The sequence below is a fragment of the Perca flavescens genome, chromosome 13 (assembly GCF_004354835.1).
Source record: "Perca flavescens isolate YP-PL-M2 chromosome 13, PFLA_1.0, whole genome shotgun sequence".
NCBI classification, from domain to species: Eukaryota; Metazoa; Chordata; class Actinopteri; order Perciformes; family Percidae; genus Perca; species Perca flavescens.
In genome coordinates this window covers 9,200,573-9,219,587 of record NC_041343.1, presented here as the reverse complement: position 1 = coordinate 9,219,587, position 19,015 = coordinate 9,200,573, and the positions used below count along the sequence as shown (strand labels likewise).

At 39.4% G+C, this 19,015-nt stretch overlaps 1 protein-coding gene across 1 annotated transcript; it reads right to left on the bottom strand.

The window, feature by feature from the left end:
* Positions 1–3,855: 3,855 nt before the first annotated feature.
* On the bottom strand, positions 3,856–14,912 carry LOC114566330 (carbonic anhydrase 4-like). The gene is made up of 9 exons (XM_028594665.1): positions 14,744–14,912; positions 11,946–12,023; positions 10,766–10,810; positions 9,700–9,864; positions 9,464–9,609; positions 7,496–7,588; positions 7,326–7,392; positions 7,068–7,231; positions 3,856–4,104 (listed from the first exon to the last, which is right to left on the bottom strand). The coding sequence occupies exons 2-9, from the start codon at positions 12,004–12,006 to the stop codon at positions 3,925–3,927; spliced, it is 921 nt and encodes a 306-aa protein (XP_028450466.1). The 5' UTR covers positions 12,007–12,023; positions 14,744–14,912; the 3' UTR covers positions 3,856–3,924.
* Between the last annotated feature and the right edge of the window lie 4,103 nt (positions 14,913–19,015).

The window sequence follows — 19,015 nt, the reverse complement described above, 5'->3', positions numbered from 1 at the left end:
AGAGAGAGACATCATGGCTTTCAAACGAGCAAAGTGGCAGTTGGTCAAGGCCACAACCCCACCCTCCACCTTGCCCCCCCTCTCTTCTCCTCAATAGCTACAGACAGAAATGGCACATCCTAAGGAAAGCTCATTGTGGGACTGGCTCTAGTGGCTGTAATTCTGCACCAAGGCTGAATTTCTGGAAAGAGACTTCAGATACAGTATTAGGGGACCACTAAGGTCTATATAAAAGAGACTTCAGATACAGTATTAGGGGACCACTAAGGTCTATATAAAAGAGACTTCAGATACAGTATTAGGGGACCACTAAGGTCTATATAAAAGCATCCAAAGAGTACCATGTCATGGGACCTTTAGAAACTCATTATATTACACACTATCAGTACCATATTTCATATATTTAGCTTGTTCCAGAGCTCTATTAAAGATAGAAAATTACTCATTTACAATCAAAAGTCCTGCATTCAAAGTATTAGCAACACAATTTACTTATAGTTTCAAAAATATAAATTCTCATCATGCAGAACGGCCCCTGTCAGTGTCATATTATTTTTTATGTTTTTATTATTATTTTACTGGATCATTATTATTTATGTTATGATATGTAATGTTGTACTTGGTGAGAGTGGGGGGTAATAATAACTCTATAAAATGCATTTCCTGCAGAAAATGCGTGGAAATGCTGAATAGCTGAATTTCTAAAGCTAAACTGGATGAATAGCTAAAATACGTAAGAAGAAGTTGAAGTAGTGAGAATAGTTGAAAAAGTGGAAATCGTTTGCTAAACTGAACTGTTGGCTTTAAAAGTTTAATAATGACAAAAGATGTAGAACATTGTGAGGTCTGAGTATATTTTCTAATTGATAATGACTCACAAATGCATTTGAAACAAATTGTATGAAAAATCTTGAAAATCAAATGCAATGCACTGCACTGCTGAAACATCTGGAAAATTGTCAGAGTTGGAAGCTAAACTGCATTACCTAAGTGATAAGCTAAAATACTTTGTTAGAAAAGCTGGAAGTTGAACTGTAATACTGTCAAAGATGAAAGTTGAAATGAATTACCTGAAAAGGCTGAAAGAAGAAATGCTTTGTATTATATTATCAGACATATACACTGCATAGAACGAAAAAGCATCAATCTAGCTGAGATGAGATGTGAAAGATATTAGGTGAAAAGAATGGGGCTGAACAAGAGGAAAGAGAAGGACAGAAGAAAGAAGAGAAGGAGAGAAGAGAGGAGAGGACAGAAGACAGAAGAGAGAGGAGAGAAAGAGAGGAAAGAGAGAAGACAGAAAAGAGAGGAAGGAAAGGAAAGAGTGGATCTTTTCGTACTTGGTAAAGTAACCAAATCATTGCAGTCAATGTCTTGAGTTGGCTCTGTACTTCAGCAAACTGGTGTTACGTGAGAGTAAAGTCCTGTACCTGTGTACCAACACCGGGTCATACAGCTGTTGGTCTGGGATGGGCAGCTTCAGATGACAACAGTCTTTACAGAACACATTGCCACAGTTCCTGTAGAAGGAGACCACACAGGAGGTTGTTAAAGCAGTGTGTGTATGTTAACTTACATCACTTTATAGAATGAACATTTTTCAACAGTGACATATACGGACTATATCTAATAGTTGCCTACATCTACTATTGCAAATATGCTGTTCATCCCCTGTGTTTTTCACAGTGGTCTGTTATAAAGTTCTTTCCATTTTGGGACAACTGTCTCAGTTTTTCAGGGGAGCGTATCAATAATTATCTGGCTAACCAAGAGCCTTTCATTCTGAAACCATGGGCCTGACGCAAAGCTTGTTTTATTGCCTTAAAAATACAATTCAAAGTGTCTTTGAATCGCAGGCTGCTACTTTGGCAGAATAGTGCTGCAACAAAAGAGTGCCAGGATTAATGTGAATACAAAAAACTGCCAGAGTTTTGTCAAAAGTGTTGCTGTCTCCCCACGCTGCAGATGCTCTCCTCATCCCTCTAAAACCAGGCTGTCACTTCCTTTATGGAATCTGCTCCAGACTGCTTAAAGATTGTGCAGATCAGCTCAGTGAGGTCATCCTGCACATTTTCAACCTGAGCCTGAGTCTGGAGCTAGTTCCAGTCCTGTGGAAGACGTTGTGTGTGATCCCAGTACCTAAAACTGGGAGCCCAACCACTTCAGACCGGTAGCCTTGACTTCTCACCTTGGAGAGGATTGTATCTTGACACCTAAGAACCCTGGTGAGCTCAGAACTGGACCCCCTACAGTTTGCTTACCAACCAGGCCTAGGGGTGGAGGATGCCATTATCTATCTATCACACAGATCACTGTCACACCTGGAGAACACTGGGCGCACTGTGAGGTTTTTTTTTTTTTATTTCTCCAGTGCTTTCATACAATCCAACCCTCACTGCTCTGGGGGAAGCTATTAGGTGCTGGTGTTGACCCCCACCTGTCTGCATGGACCATCAATGACCTCACTGACAGACCACAGTATGTGAGACTCCAGGACTGTGTGTCTGATGTGGTGATGAGCAGCACAGGAGCACCACAGGGTACAGTGCTCGCTCCTTTTCTGTTCACCCTGTATACAGCCAACTTCAGGTACAACACAAGCAGCTGTCACATGCAGCAGTTCTCTGATGATACTGCCATTGTTGGGAGGGTATCAGAGGAGAAGCATCAGGAATACCGGGAGGTCTTCGGGGACTTTGTCAACTGGTGTGAGTCAAACCACCTTCACATCAACACTAGCAAGACAAAGGAGATGGTGGTTGACTTTCGCAGGAGGCCGCCTGGTACTACACCGGTGAACATCCAGGGTGTTGACATCGAGATGGTGGAGACATACAAATATCTGGGTGTTCACCTCAACGATAAACTGGACTGGTCCAAAAACACAGACATCCTGTACAAAAAGGGCCAAAGCCGTCTCCACCTGCTGAGGAGGCTGAGGTCCTTCGGTGCGTGCAGGACTCTGTTAAAAACATTCTATGACTCTGTGGTTGCGTCTGCAATCTTTTATGCAGTAGCCTGCTGGGGGGCTTGGGGAGAGGAGGATGTTAGCCAGGCTGGCATCAATCATGGGCAACACCTCTCACCCCCTACATGAGACAGTGAGTTCCCTGAGCAGCTCCTTCAGCAGCAGACTGCTGCACCCTCAGTGCAAGAAGGAGCACTACCGCAGGTCCTTCATTCCAGCAGCAGTCAGACATTTAATACAACATCAATCATATACAATCATAATGTAGCACTGCTAGCTGTTTCTGCAACATGAGCCATCACTGGAGAATATTCTGCACTATGCTTTATTACTCTGTGTCACCTCCAACTGTGCAATATTTCATTCATACATTCATTCTATTCATCCACACCTTACTCATCTGTTTATATACTGTCTGTTTATAGAAGGATGTTTATTGTGTAAATATGTTTGATTTATTACTATTATTATTATTATAACAAATTCTATTTTTTCTATTTCTTATACTTAATGTATATTTTTTTGACCTATGTCCACTAATGTGTATTTGTGTTATTCTAATGTGTGTACATCTTTTTCTTTAGAGCTGCTGTAGCACAGGAATTTCCCCAGTGCGGGATTAATAAAGTCTATCTTATCTTATTTAGATAGATAGATAGATAGATAGATAGATAGATAGAGATACTTTATTTATCCTGAAGGAAATTAATGACTAAGGTATCTGGTGCTTCACTACACATGCATGAATGCTAATCGAACACTTACAGCACTTTTAATAAGGCGTTCCTTTACACCTTGGTTATTTGTCTTGTGAGGTGAGTCATGCCTGCACCAGGACGTGGTGGATCATCTTAGCAACAATGCGATGAAGAGATTACAAACCAGGGTTGAGCTGAGGAGTCAAACTGAATTTATTGTGTTCATGGATGTCGCAGTGCAGCACAGGATGCCTTGCTCTAGTTGGGTTGGGACAGTCCCAAGGCCGTGGCGATGGCAGCCAGGAGAAGGGCAGAACTGACCAGGATCACTGCGCCTCCCGACTGGAACACCTTCCGACCATTCAGGGGCTGAACCGGCCTAAAGTTCCCCACCATTGGCGTTTCATCTTCGATCGTAACCTGAGAGAACGCCGTTAGCTGGAGGAACAGAGGGTAAATGTTAAATGTTGTTTAAATCTTGTGGAAAGAGATCATCAAGGTGTTATTTGACCGAGTGCGTAAATTGTGTGTTTTTCAGGAATGTAACTAAGTACATTTACTCATAAACTGAACTTGAGTACGGCGGTGGAATTCCCAGAACACACCATGCTGTTGGTAAGAAGGTAAAAACTTGTTTAACATAAAGGTCACTCCCAGGTCACAGGTTAGGGGGCCGTGTAGTTCTATTTGCCTGTACTCTATCACTAAGCCTGTCCTGTGGTCAAGTATGAATTTATGTGTGTCTCTAGAAGTTGAGCGAGTCTACACAGCTGCATGATAAGGGAATGTTGTGTTCTGGGACCGTCCCTTTTGAAAGGCCAATGGAAACAGGCTAAAGGGCTCCAAACACACCTTACCAACAAACAACAAACTTGACATGTGCTCAGCACTCATTACAGTAAATTCCTCTTGGAAGTCCAGAGTTGGGATGGCAGGAAGCGCCCCCAGCTCACCAGGTATGGATCGCAGCATTAAGTCCTAACCGCAGTGGCCAGGGTTCGATTCTGGCCTTGGGCCCTTTTCTGCATGTTTTCTCCTCTGTCTAAATTAAGTCAATCTTAAAAATGCCTGAATAAATAAAAGAGTTGGCATGGCCCACTGTGACAATACATCGGGAACGGTAAGGAGTAATGCTTAATCCTAGTCCAGAGTTGGGATGGCATGAAGCGCCCCCATAGCTCACTGGGTAGGGATCGCAGCATTAAGTCGCAGATTAGTATGCAGAGTCTAGCTGCTCATACTAACAAATACAATGCTGACGTACATGGATGTGACGTCACACTCGAGCTACTAGTCGCGATTACAAGACAAAAAGAATGCACCATTACATCACAAACTTCAAACTGACAGAACACAACCATTACACAGCCTAGTTCCCCCAAGTTAGTTTACAGTCTACGTATCCATGCCAGTACTATATGTAGGGCCCTCCTCCATCTCCTGCTGGTGTCTTTTCACTTTTTTGGCTGTGCTTACACTTTTAAGGCTCCACTTTGCACTGGCGGAATGGACACTATTGGCTTTTGAGATCCTAACTATGTTGTCATCCTTCATTGCATTGACAGTCTGTGCTCTGAAGCCACAATTTCTCCATCACAGCCAGCATGGCAGAGGCACCCTCGTTGAATGTAGAAATAGTCATACTGGCTGCAGCCTCAACCCTGCTTTTCCCCACAAAGACTGTTTTTGGACATTGGGCCCATATGGCCTCCATGCTGCACTGTCACTGGACATCCGGTGATACACGGGGATGAGGTTTTTATGGTGATCATTCAAAAGACAAATATTTAGAACATTGGAGAAAGCAATCAAAGTAGACTAAATTGTTATTTGACACATTATCTTCACACTGTCAGAGAAGAAGAAGAGACGGATCCTGACTAAATACAGGCTCAGTGACCACCAACTGGTTCAGAGAGAGGTGCACTTCCTCCTCCACTGGGAAAAACTATCTTCTCTAAGAGATTTACACCTTGGAAAAATAGCCAAAAAAAATAAATGCATAGTATATATGTGACACCTACATTTAATATATGACATGTAGGCTATGAATTTATGTAGACTGCTTAGAGAGAGAGAGAGAGAGAGAGAGAGAGAGAGAGAGAGAGAGAGAGAGAGCATCTGATTACCTCCGCTGTCTGAAAACTCCTGTTTTCTGAACGACAGTTTACACATCAACGTACTACTGCTGTCTTAGTTTGTAATCCCCTGTGTCTTTTTGCTAATAATAACTGTTTTCGTCTTCTCTGAGATGATTTTCGACCGTTTTCGACGCACTTCTTTCGACATTCTGAACTACCGCGGAAATGTCAGAGCACGTCACGTGATGATTCTAAGCTTATCACGTTGTCAGAAATTGGCATCAGCCAATGAGATTGTGCATTTAGAGTTAAATCCCCCCTTTTCCTTTCACGATTGGTTGCTGATAAAAAGGAAATGACCATATTTGGATCCGACAGTATTGTACAGGAGAGAGAGAGCTTTCCAACGTTATATGTGATGACAGGGTGCAGACAGCAATCGCGGAGTAGCGGGATGATTTAGAAAATGTAGAAAAATTATGTTTTTTGACGTTTGCTCCTCTACATTTCTGAGGGAAATACTATTTACTTTTTACTACATTTATCTGACCGCTATCATTTCTTGACAGATTGAGAATTGACATAAGAAAACATATAAATGCTTATAAAATACAATACATTGTTTAAGATTAAACAAGTGGTTCCATCAGTTGACAGAAAAAGGTATAGACAACTACCAAAAGTTTTAGAACTGTATAAAGAACTTTGTGATTTCTTCCTCAATACTTCATTATTTAATCAAATCCATATTTTTAGATTGTTGTAACTTTTATCAGTACTTTTCAAGAAGTCCTCAGCAACGGTCGTGGTTTTAAACACATTTGGTTAGGATTAGGCAACAAACTACCTACTTAAGTCAGTACATCTGTTACGTTACTTAACCTCCGGTTACACACTTGATGCAGAATAACACAGTTCTCTGTTTTTTTCCATAAGTAAAAAAGAAAACTTGCCATTTACTTTTATTTTCAAACAGAACACCAGTCTCCTGGGTGAAAGTTTGACCCATCTAACACCCCAACTTGCCTCCTTATTCACATTGGTGTCTTATACTTCGTCACCTTACTTTTTGCTTTGCTCCCGTAATATTTACGGGAGGCTACTAGAGGGCGCCGTCACTATAAACATAAATATGAGTTGTAATTGCTGCTTGAACAAACAACTTATGGGGGCGTTTTTCAGGGGAGGTCAGTCTTATACTTTACTGTTCAAGCAAATGTTTTAATAAATGTAAGAAAATGTACCTTATAACTAAAAAACAAACAGTATATAGCAAAAATGCACATTCATACCTTTACATTTCTGGTATTTTATACTAACCTGATCCATGCTCAGAGGGATGGTATTCTTAAACACAGTCCAAATTACAGCCTCATTGCACCCTGGGGTGGTCAGAGAGCCCTTGTAGCGGTAGAAGCTAGTCAGATTCTTCTCATGTGGGATTAGTTGTGCCAAGGAGATGGACTCCAGAGGAGCTTCGCTATCTGAAAACAGAAAAGCCACAGATGAAATGTTACCAACACACACTGTGCAGCCATGTCTTTAGTTGCTTATATTGAACTTACATGTAGTACTTACCTATAGCTGTGATGCTTGGCAGAGCGCTGATGAGGGGGTCATACCTTTCGTTTGCCGTATTGGACGTCTGAGAATGGAAATATACACAATATACACATTTCAGCATTGTGTCTAAGGTCCTTTCTGTAATAGCCATTTGTTTTCAACAATACAAGATTCAAAATGGTTACCTCAAAGAGGAACCCAAGGACTGCAACTCCCTCTGGGTCTGATAGAGCTGTTTCCAGATCATCGTAATCTTTCTTCACGTGAATGATGTGCAGCTGTTGAGACAATATTACCGATGTTACTGTGGTGGAAGTTTTCCTATGAAGCAGCAGCGTTTAGAAATATCAATGATCAAATGAAAACGAATGACTGTTTGAGAATTAAACCAAAGTTTGGTCTTTGAGTATTTATTCACATTTGCAAATGGAGAAAACACAGTTTCAAAGGTACACGCAGCACAACTGAAAATGTCTTTCCTAACTAGAAACCTAAAAATCAAAACATCTTATAATGAAGAAACTCTCGTTAAGCCACCCCTCTTCAAATATCTTTAGCATGCTGCCACTTTTCTAAAAAATACCATAGACAGTCAGATGATTTTACAACCTTCCATTCTGCTCCTGTGTCTCCTACATTAGACTAAACACCTGCTTATCTCAGGAGACAGAAAGAGATACGGTTCACACAATGTTATAGCCTTCTTCACTTTATCTGCGAGAAATAAACAAATGAGGAGCTGCAATTTCTTTAGCGAAAATAACTTATGCTATTGCTCACAGTCTACAAGGCCAGCTCTCTCACTGGTGCCTTTAAGTCTACAGGAAGGAACAGGATTATGTGGAGGTTTAAAACAATCTATAAACAAATGGTCAATATCATTAAACAAATGGTTAAAATAAAATTTGCCATCACATTACCACTTTTTTTCACATCATTTTTTACAGTGTGTGTGTTGAATTGTAGATGGGACCAATAAAAAGTAACAATTTTATCAGTTTACAGAAGTTGCGCAATTTGTAGATTTCATACTCTAACAATAGAACACCTAACATATCAGTTAAAGTGAATCAGCTCTTTATCAAAAACATGATGAAAAAAAAAAAAAAAAACATTCCTAATAGTCCAGGGGATTGTGCCAAATTTGAGGTGATAAAAGCATGGAATTTAGTACACTTGTACAATTTAGCACCCTGAACATTTTCAGAAACGGAACCCTCGCAAAAACGCCTCATGGTGGCCTTTTTACTTTCCGCCATAACTAAATAAAGTCTTTTGCATCATATCTCCAAACATGATAACACAGAATAGGTGATGTCTACCCCTATGTTTTGATGGTCAAGGATTACAATGATACCATATACAACATAATAAACCTTTCAGGTGAATAGTTAAAGTGAATTTGGTGATACTGAAGAAGGAAATCACAGTATCTGAGAACCTAGGCTAACGTAATAATATCATGTCTGTTGAATGCATGTTGTGTAGAGTTTTAAACCCTGACGATACAGTGACTGCAAAGAGTTTTTACATGTTCAAAAATAAACTACTACTACTACTACTACTACTACTACAATCATAAATTAGTCACAGAATGAATCAGAGTAACCAGAAAATGAAATGCCAAATCAGTATTTCTGACCATTTAAAGGATGAGTCTGGTGATATTACAAATTTTCAATAATAAGTCAATAATAAATTTATCCTACTAACAAATCTGTGTATCCAAAGCCTGGTATATCTTATCCACTGTGCGATAGAACTCCACTGTTAAAATAAGAAGTATTTGAGCCACATCATCACACTGGGTGACACGATACTTTACTACGATGAACAACGCCACTGTGGTTTATTTTGAGTCAACACTACATACACCATCCTTCTGCCGTAAACGCTTACTAGCACATCAAACCTGTGGACGAAAATAGTTACCAACAAATACGCTATTTAAAAAACTGTATATTCACATTCAAATTTGAAAAGTTTAGTTTTAGAGAAAATCTGCATTTTTATGATCTTATTTCAAATTGTTGGTTTGTTTTACTCCTGAGTTTCAAGCTGTTATGTGTGAGCAAACCTTTAACAGTTAATCACATCAGTTAATAACTTGACTAAAGACAGGATGTGTGTGTTGTACAGTAAGGTTATGGTACCTCCATGGGATACCGCTCTCCATTGATGGTATGTTCGGAACCGGGCCCTTCGCTGTTGCCCCAGTGCATGTGGAACTGCAAAGCATTGTAGGTGGTCGGGAGGCCTCCACCTGAGATGGTGCTGAAGGTAGGAATTCCAACCTTAACTGTAGTGGACATACGTCGAGAATAAAGACGTCACACAACGGCTTCACAGCACTGAGGGCTATCTTATGTTTAATGGAAAAAATGCTCACTTGAGTAGCCGATGTTTGTTATTGTGTCACTGAAGACCTCCCGGTAGTTGGTAAAGATGAAAGGAGTCAGTCGTTCGTCTTTCAAAGTCTTTCTGGTGACGATGTTGATGGGTGACTGGGATTTTCCAACACAGTCGCTGTAGGTCTCGCCCCACTTGTCTGGTGCTAAAACAAGAAAAACACTCAAGTTAAAGGGCAACTATTATATAGCATGTTCAGGATTAGACTTGCATTTTGTGTTTGTACTAGAACATGTTTACATGTTTTAATGTTTAAACAAACACTTTATTATTCTCATACTGCCCATGGCTGCTGCACCAGTATTCACTCTCTGAATGAGACGCTCTGTAGGAGCGCCTGTCTCTTTAAACCCGCCTCCCAAAAAAGCCCAGTCTGCACTGATTGGCCAGCATGCTTCCTGGACCCTCCGGAGCCTCCACTCCGTGTTTCACTAGTTGAAGCTGGAGCTACTGCAACAGAGTATAAGCAGGACTTTGTACCGTGAACAATCACCAATAAAGACTTCTAAATCAAATATTACACACCCAGACATGTCCCAGCAGTAAAGTGACCGGAATTTGGGGAGAAATTACCTGCATTGGCCAAGATTACAGCTATGTCGCGTTAGCATGTAGCATCTCTACATTGGTTGCCTGTACATTATACAGTAAAGGTTTAAATGATTACCTACAGTGTAAGTAATGTATGTATAGGATTGGCTCCTCGCTATATTTCGGACTATCTAACTTCACATGAGCCAGGTGCAGTCTGGGATCTCTTGTAGATCTCTAAATGATTTCCAAGTCAAGGCTGAAAACCAGAGGTGCCTTTGCACTTAGGGCCCCTCAACTTTGGAACAACCTGCAATATAGCTGGCAACCTGTTAAATGAAATCTCTTTATTGAGATGAATTTCTCATTATTTTAACCTTATCGCTTATAGTTTATTGCACTTTACATCTGTTGGTTTTACATCCTTTGTACAGTATGTGCTTTAAAAAAAAAGTACCATATAAATAAAGTTATTATTGTAACCAAACAATGTTACACTTTTTGTATTTACTTACTATTGCACATATTATCGCAGGTGAATTGGGACTGATAGCACCAATCTGAAACAGAAAATGAAAAAACATTTGTCAAGGTAAAAAGTTTGCCAACTCCATCTTGAGATTTGATGTCAACAACAAGCAAACAATGTAAAGATTACAACACAAACACACACACACACACACACACACACACACACACACACACACACACACACACACACACACACACACACACACACAGCCTACATTGTTAACCTCTGGGTGACACAAACAAGCTCAGCCTATTGTGAGGGCAAAATGGGATGTTTCTTCTCAACGTATACACTGACAAATGTCCAGCTAGAATGAACTAGACGTATTTACAAATGTGTCCTTTTATTAATAGTTTTTTTGCTTACTGCAAACAGTGAATTGTTCTCCTGTTAGTTGAAGTCAGCTGCTATTCCCAGCCATACAAAACTCCTGATATGTAGGAATTGTCTTGCAATTTACAAAAAAGTGTTGTGCTTTATCTTTCTGTGCTATGAGGATAAAAAGAGCAATCTTTTTCATTTTCCATCATTCACTGTACTGGTCGCAGTAAATAAAGAGATGCTCATTTCTTGGATTTAATTTTCCTATTCTTGTTCCAAGATGTGTATGTGTGTGAGTGATCACTCTTGTCAGATCAGAAATCTTACAACTCAGCAATGTCTAATTACTCTGTGACTACCGCCTGGGTGCACCTTTACTAGATGGTCTGACAGCATGGGCGGTAGCTGTGAAAATGTGTCACTTTCTGCCCTATGAAATCTTTTCTCTGCAGAACATCTTTCTGAATCTATTTTTGGATTTCTGTTATTTTTATTGGGATTCTGCAATATATCAACTTTCTAATTGAATAAAGTGACTGGTATGGTTGGAAAAACTGGTAAAAAAAAAAAAAAAAAAGAAGCAATTTCACCCTGCTCATTGAGCAGCTTTCTGATGTATTTATTGCCCTTCTTGTTTTCCAGTGTTACTAGGAATTAAATAGCTCACATAAATTACGATATTATCAATCTATCACTTGCATGATTGTATGTAAAATAGCAGAAATATAAGAAAAACATTAAAACACAGGCTGAAAGGACCTGTACTTTTGCAAGAGAAATCTAAAAAAAAAAACTCCAGTTTTTTCAACATATTTTCCAGCCATGAATGAAAGCAGACTCACCTAATCCTGTGCAGATGGTCCAAAAGGATGCCAGGAGAACGGGCAGGATTAGCTGCTGCATTTTGGAGCTGACTCGACCTGGGGAAGACAACACAATGACGTGTTTTTTTCCAATATGATCGCATCCTGCAGGGGGTCTTATGCTTATCTATCACCATACCCTTGGTCCATAGCGTGATATATTAACCACTTACAACGGCTATGATTCGAATTACTTAGAACAATAAAGTGTCTGTCCTCTCTGAGAAAATATTAATTAGTCAAACAAACTGACTGAGCTAACGGGCATGCAGTGGGCAAACTGTGGGCACATTGGGCATAGCTTACAGGGCTCTCAAGCTAAAAAGCGAATGGCTATTCATGGCACCACCAGCTACTGCTACTGTTGCTCTGTGTGCATATATTTTGATACATTTGTATTTAATCTACATAAAACGATTTCTTTTATTTCGATTAATTTGTCTATTTACCAATTGTTTAATGTTAATGTAATATTTCTATTGCTAATCAATTATGAACAATAGTAAAAATGTAACTGGTAGCAAATACAGAGAATTAGACTTTGGAAGTGTGCAGGAGTGCTAATAAATCAGGTCTAACGTTAATGATTCTATTAAAAAAAGGAGTAGGCATGGTTTGAAATAGCTAGTATTTACAGATTGTGTGCTAAAACACACAATAAGCCTAATCCTCCCTTACAATAATTCACCACATTTACAATCGGCGAGGCAAACTCATTAAAATATGCAATAATTAAGATCAGTGTACATGATGGAATAGTGGCATTAAATGTGCACCCGGACCCCCTAAAGCTAGATGTAACTTATAGCTACTCCTTCTTACTCCAAACATTTGATACAACTCTGTGGGTATTAACTAGCCTGGATGCCAGCCGAACTTAGCCCCGCCCACAAAATTCGAGGTCGGGAAGTTCGGTCTGGAGTCGCTCCGTTGAGAAGCAATTATTGCCCAACAGGATATGTTCGGACCAATCAGATTGTTGGACAGATGATCAACAGTAACAGAATCAACCACGTCACCAAAGAACGCTTGGGTTGAATTTGTTGAGATGTGTAGATTCCACCATTGCTTCTGTTACAGAAGATATCGACAGCGCATTCATTTTAAAATCCTCAGCGGAGGAGCCTCAACAACTGCCCGAAAGCAAGAGAGAGACTGAAGAGAGAGAGCGTTATATGGTGGAGAGACATAGAGAGAAACTGAAGAGAGAGAGCGTTATATGGTGGAGAGACATAGAGAGAAACTGAAAAGAGAGAGCGTTATATGGTTGAGAGGGATGGAAGAGAGGGACCGCTGGCGCTAGAACAAAGCCTTGAATCAGAGAAATAAAACGTGTTTTCGCCGATCCATCTCTAGAAATGCAACTGTAGCGAGCATGTCACTATCACTAACGTTATCCACATTTATATTTACAAGAAACAAATGATATATCCAGCTTCAAAAAAGTCTAAAAGTCGGAAGTTAGAACGAATGCACGCGAATGCATTGTGCAAAGAGTGGTTGCTATGGAGACGATACACAGTGTTGAGTTCCGTTGTTCTGATTGGTTGGAGGTCTATCCAATGAATGCAGAGGCATTTTTTTTCCTGGATCGGTTGCAACACGCCCCATAATCACAGCCCAATGGAGCGGTTTCAGACTCACATTCTGACTAGAATCTGAGTATGACCACGTCTAGAATCTGAGTAGGGCCAAGTCAGGCTAGGTATTAACCATAGACAGTTAAATAATTATTAACGTTAACGTTGCACCCATGGAGTGCAGACGGATTTAAAAGATTGTTATTGTTTAAAACTACCAGTCCATTGGCTGGTCTTCAGTGGCAAGTACCGTTCGGCTAAAGTTACTCGAACATTTAAAAAATTCGGCCAACTGAACTCAGTTGAAACCATACGTTACAACAATACAAAATATAATATGAAAATCACAATCTCAAATAATAACAATATTTCAAACATTATGCTAACTCACTCTTTCTTATATGATATATAACGTTATACGCAAACACATACAATACAATATACACACAATTAATACAATCTTTTAAATCATAAATCCCAGATCATCGAAATTAACTGTCGCACTATTTGTAGCTAGTTGCTATGGCAACAATTAACAGATGCCCATACCTCAGCTAGCTAGCTATCATAATAATAATAATCACTGATATTATTGCAATTTGGCATCTAGATATAAAAAAATAACCACAAACAGTCATAATCCCTAGGATTTACCTAATATTGGCAAACAAGTTATAATATACGAATTAGAAAAAAAGAGCCCATATCCCGGGGGACTAGCTAGCTAGCTAGCTAACAGCCTAACTTACAGAAACTTAGCTAACGTTACTAATTTAATAAAGCACAATAATAATTTAAACACAACAATTTAGACAACTAACTAATGTTAGCTACATTACTAATAACATGTTAGCTACATTTAAAGTTACCAACCTTAAAGAATAATTTAAAAAAACTGTGTTGGCTGGTCTTAACTGACCTTCAAAGTTGAGCCAACTGCTCAATATCTTGAAAAAAAGCAAATATTACTTTGTATTAGCTAGCTAGCTACATTATTAAAAAGTCAAGTCCCTTCCTTTCCAGTCATCGGTCTTAAATCTAAGTAAAGTATCAAGTATTGAATAACAAGTCAAAAACAAGTCAGTTCATCATTGTTTCTAAGCCAAGCAAGGCTAAAGTCGTCAAATTTGAGAGAGTCTGACATGTCGTGCTAGTCTCCACCTTTGCTCCATTAATTTAAAAAAATAGCAATTTTACCTCGCAGAAAAGTTGCTCTTCTACCGCTGCCTCGAATGTTTAGCTAGTTGTTTATCTACTGCTGTCTCGACCAGTTAGTTGTTGTGTCCCTTTCTTTAAGCAAAAAGCTAAGTCTGTTAGTTGCCAGTGAAGACTAACATATCATGTGCTGCGTTCCATTAAATATATATCTATGAGCGTATCATAGCAACCGCAATATTATTATTTGTATTTATTAAAATCAATATATCTATGTGCCTTCCAGAGCAACGGCAATATTATTATTTGTATTTATTATTAAAATCCATTTTAATTGGAATGTGAATATATAACGTTCATATTGTCTTGAAGACGGTCAGGGTACTAAAGTATAATCCGTTTTTCGTTTTAAACCAAAAATGAAAAAAAACGAAATAACGGGTCGATGTTTCGTTTTTGGTTTCAAACCAACAACGGAAAAACAAAAATATGACCTCCGTTTTCTTTTTTTCCAATGTCCATAGAAATTAAAAATTAACTGGAAAACTGCAAGTTTTTCAACTGTCGTTTTTTTGTTATTCATTTTTCCGTTTTAACCCAAGAGCGAGAATACGGGCTCATTTTTATAATGTGCATAATCATTGAAAATCTGATGGAACACAGGTCTCGTTTATAATGTTATTTTGGTCTTACGTGTTAAGATCAAAGTTGACTAAAACAAATCCGCTCTCGACAAGAAGTAACATTAACGTGTCAAAATAAAAGTATGAGAGCTGTAATAACTGCCAGAAGAACAATGTACTTTAGCTTTTGCCTGTAGCTTGTCAGATTAAGCTACAGTTAATTATTTAGGGTTATATAAAGTATTTTATTGAGCAACATTCATTAATAGCCACAAAGGGAGTAAGAATGGATATTGTTGATATTGTTTTTAAATAGATATAAGATTATAATAATTTATTTATTTATATATCACATTTTAAATAAAATCTGCATTCCCCTAGCATTATGTGTGGCATTATTGACTACTTTTACTCTAATCTTACATCAGCCAGTAAAAAAAAGTATAAAGGTCTTTTTTAAATTGCTCTGCAGAGTATTGTACGTGACATGGTTGACCACATTAGTTGCCAATGAACATGTCATTGTGATGAAGAACATAAATTAACAAGTTAAAGTGTACTGGAGACTCTCATTCTTGTCTGGTCTCCTCAGGCCCTGCAGACTGGACCAGAGTTCATGGTGAGCATGGTAGCCCTCCTCACTGCTGGGCCTGTGCCTGGATCATCCAGCTCATTCTAAGCCCTTGAAACAGTAGTTGGCCAATATTGGATAATAAAATAGGCTATAATACATGATAGGTATTGTGTGGTTGAATTACATTAGTAAGTATAGTGTAAAAATAAGTGGTCAAGTGGTTTAGCCCTTGTGTTGTCTCATAAATTGGGTCATTATAAATGTTATAACCCTATATAACTGGCATAACCCTACTGTCAGGTTGCTCAAATAAGTCCCTTAAGACTCTCCAGCTGATCCAGAATGCTGCAGCGCGTGTTCTCACAAGAACTAAGAAAAGAGATCATATTTCTCCTGTATTAGCTTCTCTGCACTGGCTTCCTGTTGAATCCAGGATTGAGTTTAAAATCCTTCTATTGACCTACAAAGCTCTAAATGGTCTAGCACCATCATATCTAGAAGAGCTCCTAATACCCTATTGTCCCACTAGAGCACTGCGCTCCCAGAATGCAGAGTTACTGGTGGTACCTAGAGTCTCTAAAAGTAGAATGGGAGCCAGAACCTTCAGTTATCAGGCTCCTCTCCTATGGAACCAGCTCCCAATCTGGGTTCGGGGGGCAGAAACTGTAATCGCTTTCAAGAATGAACTTAAAACTCTATTTGATAAAGCTTATAGTTAGGGAGTGAGGAGTTGCAGTGTTCACCTAACTGGCCCACCTGCTTCTCTTCATAATTGTTAGATTAATAATACATAACAAAGTAGAGGGAGACAGGCCAGCCAAGCCCGATCCGGCAGGGGGAGAGTTCTAAGCCCGAAAAAGCTACCTCTCCTTATGACCGGTCTCTCTTAGTTACGCTGTTATAGTTACGCTGTTATAGTTCTAGACTGCCGGGGGACTTCCTTCCTTCCTTTGACACACTGAGCTGCTCTCTCCTCTCCCTTTCTATTACTTTTACTATTACTATTTGTGTGTATCCCCTCCCAGAAATGCTTGTTACTAATCCTAGTTTCTGGGGAGTTTACTCCCCGGAGTCCTTATGTTTTTTCCCCCAGCGTATTTCCTTGGAGAACGTTGGCACCAAGATCCTGGTTCCAGCTGTCGGCGTGGTCCTGCTGCACTCCCTGCTGAGCTCAGCGGTGCCCTGCAATGTCATGCTTCTTCCGGCTGAACCCTGCAGCTTCCTGCTGAACCCTGCAGCTTCCTGCTGAACCCTGCTGCTTCCTGCTGAACCCTGCAGCTTCCTGCTGAACCCTGCAGCTTCCTGCTGAACCCTGCTGCTTCCTGCTGAACCCTGCTGCTTCCTGCTGAACCCTGCTGCTTCCTGCTGAACCCTGCTGCTTCCTGCTGCTTCCTGCTGAACCCTGCAGCTTCCTGCTGAACCCTGCTGCTTCCTGCTGAACCCTGCTGCTTCCTGCTGAATCACACCCCCAACCGGCCCGTCAGACACTGCCTACCAAGAGCCTGGGTCTGTCCGAGGTTTCTTCCCAAGAGGGAGTTTTTCCTCGCCACTGTCGCACTGCTTGCTCTTGAGGGAATTATTGTAATTGTTGGAATTGTTGGGGCTTTGTAAATTATAGAGTGTGGTCTAGACCTACTCTATCTGTAAAGTGTCTCGAGATAACCTATGTTATGATTTGATACTATAAATAAAATTGAATTGAATTGAAATTGAATAACTAAATTGACCATTTCATAAAGCATGAAGTAATTTATCCCTCAATTCTGGGTTACCCCTTTTATCCAACTTCATTCCACTCATTAGTTTTACACTTATTTTTTGCATTCATGGTCAACAGACCTCATTTACATGAATTGTACCTATTTTTTGTGAAAATGAAGATTATATGATTAGTTGTTTTGGATTATAACAGACTGGTATATTCAATTCACTTTTATTTATAGGATCCATTCATAACAAGAGTTATCTCAGGACACTTTACAGATAGAGTAGGTCTAGACCACACACTATAATTTACGAAGACCCAACAATTGTGTGTGTGTGTGTCTGTCTGTGTCTTTCTGTCTGTCTGTCTGTCTGTGTGTGTGTGTGTGTGTGTGTGTGTGTGTATGCACATACTTGTAAATATATCTTCTGTAAAGCTCAATAGTGCCTCATTGCACTACCAGATCAAAATTCGCCCGGGAAGACCATAACTAATATAAAATTAAATAAAAAAACCCAAATGTTATGAAAGTTGTGAATATTAATTTACTTGCAAAGAGCATGGAAGGGAACAATGCATGTTATTTGTGGTTAATTTGGTTGAAAGAAACCCAAATTTCTTATAAGAAACTTTGAAAACACGACACATTTAACCCGAAGACAACACAAGTGCTAGATGCCTTTTTACTGGCTGGTGTAAGATTAGAGTAACTAGTCAATAACTGCCACACATAAGGTAATAATAGATCAATGCAGATTTCATGTGATTTTAAAATTATTATTTAATAATTAAATACTTTCTATAATCCTAAATAGCTAACTTTAGCCTAATCTGACAAGCTACAGGCAAACAATGTATTCATAAAGTGCCTCGTTCTTCTGGCAGTTGTTACAGCTCTCATACTTTTATTTTGACACGTTAATGTTACTTCCTGTCGAGAGCAGATTTGTTTTAGTCAACTTTGATCTTAACACGTAAGACCAAAATAACATTATAAACGAGACCTGTGTTCCATCAGATTTTCAATGATTATACACATTATAAAAATGAGCCCGTATTCTCGCTCTTGGGTTAAAACAGAAAAATTAACAACAGTTGAAAAACGAGCAGTTTTCCAGTTAATTTTTAATTTGTATGGACATTGGAAAAACGAGAAAACGGAGGTCATATTTTTGTTTTTTCTTTTTTGGTTTAAAACGAAAAACGGATTATACTTTAGTACCCTGACCCCTGACCCCCCCCATACAAGCTTATAAAGGCCTTCATTGATTGGGATTGCATTGTAACCCATGCTGGGGGATGCACCCTTTAAAACATAGGTCTACCTGCTCTAATTTGGGCTGCCCAGAAAAAAACAGGATTTGTAGTATACCACTGTCATATGGCGAGTAGACCTATAGCCGAACAAGGAA

What these genes read in the sequence shown, in the direction of transcription:
- LOC114566330 (XM_028594665.1), bottom strand. Translation starts at nt 12,006, where the DNA reads ATGCAGCAGCTAATCCTGCCCGTTCTCCTGGCATCCTTTTGGACCATC. An exon ending in CTGCGATAATATGTGCAATA is followed by an intron (nt 9,865 to 10,765) that starts GTAAGTAAATAC and finishes TTCTTGTTTTAG; the next exon opens with CACCAGACAAGTGGGGCGAG. An exon ending in GAGAGCGGTATCCCATGGAG is followed by an intron (nt 7,589 to 9,463) that starts GTACCATAACCT and finishes TTGTCTCAACAG; the next exon opens with CTGCACATCATTCACGTGAA.